Source organism: Eptesicus fuscus, chromosome 18, assembly GCF_027574615.1.
Source record: "Eptesicus fuscus isolate TK198812 chromosome 18, DD_ASM_mEF_20220401, whole genome shotgun sequence".
Taxonomy (NCBI): domain Eukaryota; kingdom Metazoa; phylum Chordata; class Mammalia; order Chiroptera; family Vespertilionidae; genus Eptesicus; species Eptesicus fuscus.
This window is the reverse complement of record NC_072490.1, coordinates 3,415,913-3,422,953: the sequence shown is the minus strand read 5'-3', so window position 1 is coordinate 3,422,953 and position 7,041 is coordinate 3,415,913. Positions and strand designations below refer to the sequence as shown.

Below are 7,041 nucleotides of genomic sequence, written 5' to 3'. Positions count from 1 at the left end.
TATTGCAAAATGACCAACATGGCATTAGTCTTTTGATTTTGGCAAACACTTAGACATAAACTTTCAGCTCCTAAAAAGACATTTTCCCTGTCCAATTTACTTTCTATTTTGCTATCTTTTTACAATATCAGGCACGTATCATGTGCAATATGACTATTATTTCTTATTACTACATTATCCTTCCTACTGAGTAGGAATTTTGTATTTTTACTACCTTTTGATATAAATTTATTTTCATATTATTTGTGGGAAGCATTCTTTAGTGAAGACACATCAGAAAGGCAAATTGCTAAAAAAAATTACCAACTTTTAAAAAACATTAAACTTACCAACTTTCAAAGTGAACAAAAATTCATAGACATTAACTAACTCTGCACAGTAGCTGATCCCCCAGCCCACATTGTCTAATGATAATGATGGTGATGATTCCATCGTTCTCACTAGTCAACGTTCTTTGACTGAAGAGCAGAAACCACACTGACTTAACCCAAACCCAAGGGAAAATGTGTTACAAGAATACAAATGTTGTGTGTGTCATAAAGATTGGGACTGAAAAGGGTCAGGTGTCAGGAACTAAGTCCTCTCCTTACCACTCATCTGCGTTTTTCTCTAGGAAGGACTTGACTTTTCTCTGCTTCTCCATCAATATACTGAATAAAGCTACCTTTTTGCTACCAAAGTATACACCGTTTTAGCTGTTCCTTGGCCTCAGCTACTCCTAAGAGAATCAGAGTGGCCCAGCTGGACTCAGGTATGCAGCCAGCGGTCTGAAGCGTGGACCAGGCTTAGGGGCTGTGTGATGCAAACAGGACTGCCGGTAAGCTCACCCCGTGATGGGCGGTGTGGGGCTGGGAAAAATAGTCAACGAGTTGAACTGAAACCCCTAAAAGTATCAACTGCTGTGCTTTGTTCTCTTCAAATTGGTTCCATTTGCACAAACTTACTTGGTGAGAAGACCCAGTGCTCACACCACCCCCATTCAACATCTGGGAGTGACAGTTATTAAAAAGCTAAGATGTGCCCTAGTGGGTTTGGCTCAGTGGATAGAGCGTCCGCCTGTGAGCTGAAGGGTCCCGGTTGGATTCTGCTATCTCCGATGCAGGCTTCAACCCTGGCCCTGGTCGGGGTACGTGTGGGAGGCAATCAGTGGCTGTGTCTCTCCTGTTCCCTTCCACTCGCTCTAAAAAAAAATAATAAAAATAATCAATGGAAAACTATCCTCTGGTGAGGATTAACAACAAAACAAAAAAAACCCTAAGCTGCTCCAGCTTGGGTGCTGGGTGGGTTAGAGTGTCATCCCCACACGCCAAGGTTGGGGCTCGATTTTGGCAGGGACCTGGGTCACACCTACACGCTGCGGGGAGACTGAGGCAGGAGGAAGGGACATCAGAAGCTGCGGGCAGAGGGGCTTCGGTCCGAGCAGGTGGACCCTGGGGCAGGGCTTTGGTGCGGCTGATGCTGTGCCCTGGGTCCAGCGACTCCGTGTACACAGAGACCCAACCTGCTCGCCAGTTCCAGGTACTCAGGTGCAGTCCCCTCCTCCGAGCGCGCACACATGGCACACCCCACAAACCTGGAGGCCCTGACCCCTGGACCAGGACCTCGCCTCCGAAGCCCGCCCCGCGGATCCCTGGGAAAACTCAAGCACCTCGTTTTGTGTCCACAAAGCTCTGTCCCTAGCTTAAAGGTTTTGTATTATTTGTTGTGAATTTGGCTTAAAACAGAGGGCGAGCCTGACTTCACAAGCCACTCGTGACAGGAGAGGGGGAAACACTACATCTCCCATGAGGCATTGGGGTTGCGGGACAGCGACTCCCAGCATGCTCTGCGAGGCTCGCGCTCATTTAGGCCGAGGCGCTTTGAGCCCGGGCAAAGTAGCTTTGCGTGATGGCAGCGTCTGAAGAGCCGGAGGCGCCCACGGAGCCCTTGGACGTCGCGTGCGGCCTGGAGAACGTGCCTGTGAGCGTGTGGCCGCCGGGGGCGAGGCCAGGACCTTTCCAGGTAAGGGCGGGGCTTGGCCTCAGAGTCGCGCGCCGGGGCCACGCCCTCCCGTAAGGGGCGGGGCTTGACGGGCCGGGGCGCTGCGCGCGCAGCCACTTGGGCGGGGCTTGCGCCCTACAGGTAGGGGGCGGGGCTAGACAGAGGCCCGTGCCGCGCGTGGCCCCACGTGGTCCCACTTGTGGGGATGACTCGGGTGCTGCTGGAACGGTTATGTTTTCTCAAACTACCTTTTTGAGAAATATAAGCAGTTAAAGCTTATTCAAAACCAAACATTGTGGAATGTCAAAACCACCGATGGGCGTTTTCTTTATTCAACAAATAGTTGAGTGTCTGTAATGTGCCAGGCGCCGTGTTAAGTTAGGCATGTAAGATAAAATGGTGACAACACACCATGCCAGCCCTTGAGTTGACAGGAGCAGATAGAAAGCACTTGATTGCTATAAAAGGGGAGGGAGGGAGGAAGCCTTGTGATTGATCCTCACACCTGTAGTTGGTGGGCATAAATGGCAATCGGGAGGCAGACTCAGTCCCCTCTCCCCCCCCCCCCCCATGAAGGTGTGACCTCCCCCCCGGGTTCCAGCTGGCTGGCTATACATATAACTCTGGGTAGAGTCAGAGCTACAGAAAGAAGACAAGGTCACTTCCTCCAGAAGTTAACAGTCTCAAAGAAGATAAAACCTGTTTGAAATATGTAAATGACAAGCCTAAAAGTGCCTTCAACTCGTTTGCTCCCAGATATTCATGGAGCACAAAAAGCAGTCTTATAAAAGGTCAAAACAGCCCCAAGCCCTGCCTTCACAGGCATATGCACACACAAGAATTAAGGCATGAGAAACTCAAGTTAAAAATAACTTTGTGTCTAGTTAAGCTTTGGGGTACTGTGGTGAAAAGGCAAAAAAGAACATTCCAATGTTCCGATCAGAAACAAGCATATTGAAACCTAAGTAGAAAAAAAAATTGATTGATTTTCTTGAACTAAGAGTTGGATCTAGCTATTTTTCTGGTGGAAACATCTTTTTTAAGATCTCAACTTGCCCTTGAAAAGAATTATCTGGCTCACAGTTTCCTAAGAGCCGCTTGGAGCAAAAACAAACTCATGGGGCTAGAGGCCAAGTACTAAGATTCTTGTAGCTGCTGTTTCGAAACAACCAAAAAAGGAATGAAGATTTTTCACGGCACTTCTTTAGGATTCAGAACCAAGGCCTGAGTTTTAAGCCCCGAAAATTGTGCAGCGTCCTACTTCATTTTCCGGAGTTTCGACACAGAATGGGACTCAGAAAAGTCAGCCCTCTGATCAGAAGTTATTAAGAGCTGCCATCAAGCAATCAAATATTCCGAGGCACCTGCTCCGTGCCCGGTGCTACGGATAGGAGCCTGACCCCTTGCCATGCCGCACCCCAGACCTCAGGACCACGCCTTTCCTTGAGACCTGGGTGTAGAAGAGACAGGACCACATTCAGTACGGGAGAACCCTAGTCCGTGCCACTTGGAGTCCAGCTTCATGCTGGTAAGCAGGCCTAGTTCAGAGAAGGGAGACATAGCACCTGAGAACAGGCGAGGAGGGGTGTTTGCCCTTCAGTATTCTGGCTCCCGTCTCCATTTTGGCTTCTTCGGTGACCGTGGTTTATAAGAAATTTTCTTTGAGTTTATTGTCAAAAAATACTTGGAACTTTCACCTTAGCTTGTTTGGCTCAGTGGATAGAGCATCAGCCCATGGACTGAAGGGTCCTGAGTTCGATTCCGGTCAGGGTCACGCACCTTGATTTTTAGAGAGAGTGGAAGGGAGAGGGAGAGACAGAAAACATCGATGTGAGAGAGACACATCAATTGGTTGCCTCCTGCATGCACCCCGACCAGGGCCAGGGAACCTGCAACCAAGGTATGTGCTCTCGACAGAATCAAACCCAGGACCCTTCAGTCCGCAGGCCGACGCTCTATCCATTGAGCCAAACCGGCTAGGGCCCCAATCTTATTTTTCAAATTGGAGAGTTACGGTTTCAGACAGACTTTAACATGCTGTGTTTTGTTAGTTTCTTTGTTCTACTTGTATGTGCAGGAATGAGCAGTCGCTCGCCCCAAGCTGCCTGTGCCCCGTATGAAGGTGTGACCTCCTGCTGACTGCCCTGTCTCGGTTTTGCAGTACAGTCCGGACCACGTGGCCGGACCCGGAGCCGACGCCGACCCCACGGAGATCACCTTCCCCGGGTGCAGCTGCCTCACCCGCCCCTGCGTGCCTGGCACCTGCTCCTGCCTCCGCTCCGAGGAGAACTACGATGAGGAAGCGCGCCTCCGGGACCTGGGGTCGGCAGCAAGGTGCGCCTGGCCCATCTTCGAGTGCAATGCCCTGTGCCCGTGCCCGGGGCACTGCGGGAACCGCGTGGTCCAGCGAGGCCTGCAGCGCCCCCTGCAGGTGTTCAGGACGGACGGCAAGGGCTGGGGGCTGCGCACCCTGGCGTTCATCCCCAGAGGCCGGTTCGTCTGCGAGTACGCCGGCGAGGTCCTGGGATTCTCCGAAGCACAGAGGAGAAGTCAGCGCCAAACGGAACACGACTCCAATTACATCATCGCCGTCCGGGAGCACGTGGCCGGCGGGCGGGTGATGGAAACGTTCGTGGACCCCGCGCGGGTGGGCAACGTGGGGAGGTTCCTGAACCACTCCTGTGAGCCCAACCTGCTCATGGTGCCGGTCCGCGTGGACTCCATGGTGCCCCGGCTGGCGCTGTTTGCAGCCAAAGACATCTCGCCCGGAGAAGAACTCTCTTACGACTATTCGGGCAGGTTTCTTAACCGCATGGACGGGGCAGACGGGGCAGACGAAGGCAGGCCAGGCGGCGGGAAACCGAGAAAACCTTGTTATTGTGGGTCCGCGTCTTGCGCCGCTTTCCTGCCCTATGACGCATCCCTGTACCGCACCCCCGAGGGGCCGGCCCCGGTTCAGGAGGGGACAGTGTAGGGGATGGGGGCATGCGGGGCCTTTCAGTGGAGAGTGAGGCGGCGGCCAGTGGGTGGCGTGGCCCTTTCGGGGTGCCCTCCAGGGAGCCGGGGCCAGCAGCGCCCCCGCACCCAGGGGAGGCAGGTGGCGAGTTTCACCCGGGACTGTGGCAGGGTCACCCGGCTCCCTTTCTTCCATCGGTGATGGCATTCTGTTTCCAGTTGGACCCCTGGCTGCCAGCTAAAAACTGGGCACTTTTCCCAGTTAGTTGTAGATAACGAGATACCAAACCCAAAAGTGGCGAGTCCTTAAAGGAGACCGCCCTCCTTATCCCCTGCTCCTTCCAGTGGGCTGGGATGTATGCGTGATGGCTGGAGCGGGAGCACCCACCCAGGGCCCCAGGCCACCCTGGAAAGGAGCAGGCACAGCAGAACCGAAAGGAGTCTGGGTGCTGGCGCTGCGGGACACGCCGGGCGCCCCGATCTGCCCTCTGGCTTTGCAGTGAGCAGTAGCCGCTCCCCCGCTGTCATTCTGGGTTCCAGGCGGGCACCTAATCAGTGCCCCAAGGAACCCCGGCCTGCACACCTGCTTGCCAGCGACCTGCGTGGAATTCAGCTGACGGTGGCTGCCGTTTGCCTCCCGCCTGCGTCTTCCCTCCCGCCGCTTCTGAGCAGGAATCGGGGAGGGCGTGCTTACCATCAGCATCCCACCGATCCGGAAAGCACTGGCCCGGACAGGGACTCCCGTGGATACAACCAACGGTTGTAGGAAAGCAGTTGCGAGGTTTGCACTGTATGTTTGGCTGCCCTCCGAAGCTTCTGGAGTAAGCGTTCAAAACTCCAAACAGCCTCACCTCATCCCGAGTCGGTAACATGAAACACCACAGGCCAGTCAGCGCCACCACAGGGAATGGAGGTGTGTATTTCCATTGGAACTTCTGGAGGGGCTGCCCGGCCGGCATGGCTCAGTGGTCGACCTATGAACCAGGAGGTCATGGTTCAATTCCCAGTCAGGGCACATGCCCGGGTTGTGGGCTCCATCCCTCCCTGGTGGGAGGTGTGGATGTAGCGCTCTCACATCGATATTTCCCCCTCTCGAAAAATCAATTTCTTAAAAGCCTGTCCTTAAAAAAAAATACTCGTGGAAGAGCAGACATCTCTACGTTCCTTTGTTAAAGCAAGGATGTTGCAAAATGTTATTTGTGGAGGTTTATTAGATGTTTTGAAAGCTAAAACATTTAAGCCCAATACTGTGTATTATTCAACAAATTAAACTCATTCTCCATCTCCACCTTCTCCTTAAAAATCTAGAGATTGGGCCCTGGCCGGTTTGGCTCAGTGGAAGGAGCGTCGGCCTGCGGACTGGGAGGTCCCAGGTCCGATTCCAGTCAGGGGCATGTACCTTGGTTGTGGGCACATCCCCAGTGGGAGGTGCGGGAGGCAGCTGTTCGATGTTTCTCATCAATGTTTCTGACTATCCCTCTCCCTTCCTCTCTGTAAAAAATCAATAAAATATATGTATTTTTAAAAATCTAGAGATTGGAACTGACAGAAACCATAGGACAGTTTTTTTCCTATGGAATAAAGTTTTGCAACCCCTTCCTACCCCGCCCTTTAGCCTCCCCCAAATCCACAGCACCCCTTTATAAAAAATTCCACTCCAGACAGCACTGGTACAAAACAGCAAAAAACAATCTGGCCACTAGAGGGGGGCATTACACACAAAACCATTTCAGAGAAAAAAGAAGAAAAAGATCCGGCCGCTGTGGCTGAAATCCAGGGTTGGCTCCAAACCCCCGGAGACTCCCCCGCCCCCGCCCTCACCTCAGATGCCCGAGGCGGACGGGTCGGTGACAGGTGACATTCCTAAAGGGAACGCGGCCTTTTCCTCGCCGCCCCGCACGGAGCACTGACATATTCTGGAACCCGGACCAGCGGAGGCCTGGGGCGGCCCACACCGCCGTCGCCGGCCAGGCGGGTGTCCAGCCGAGGGAGCAGAGTGGGACCTGCAGCCTCGTCTCCCCGAGACCCGGGACGTGGCCTTGTGGGGAGCCCCCCCACCAGCTCGCCCACCAGCGGGCACAGGGCCCTGTCCATTCTCCGCACGGG

General features: G+C 53.5%; 1 protein-coding gene across 1 annotated transcript; it reads left to right on the top strand.

Annotated features, from left to right (window-relative positions):
• The first annotated feature begins 1,863 nt into the window (after window positions 1-1,863).
• On the top strand, window positions 1,864-4,954 carry LOC103300398 (histone-lysine N-methyltransferase SETMAR). The gene is made up of 2 exons (XM_028132282.2): window positions 1,864-2,001; window positions 4,142-4,954. The coding sequence occupies exons 1-2, from the start codon at window positions 1,888-1,890 to the stop codon at window positions 4,952-4,954; spliced, it is 927 nt and encodes a 308-aa protein (XP_027988083.2). The 5' UTR covers window positions 1,864-1,887.
• Window positions 4,955-7,041: the final 2,087 nt, after the last annotated feature.

Bases quoted from the DNA above. Each gene is read 5' to 3' on its own strand.
- LOC103300398 (XM_028132282.2), top strand. From the start codon at position 1,888: ATGGCAGCGTCTGAAGAGCCGGAGGCGCCCACGGAGCCCTTGGACGTC. The intron at 2,002-4,141 runs GTAAGGGCGGGG...TCGGTTTTGCAG, and splicing joins CGAGGCCAGGACCTTTCCAG to TACAGTCCGGACCACGTGGC.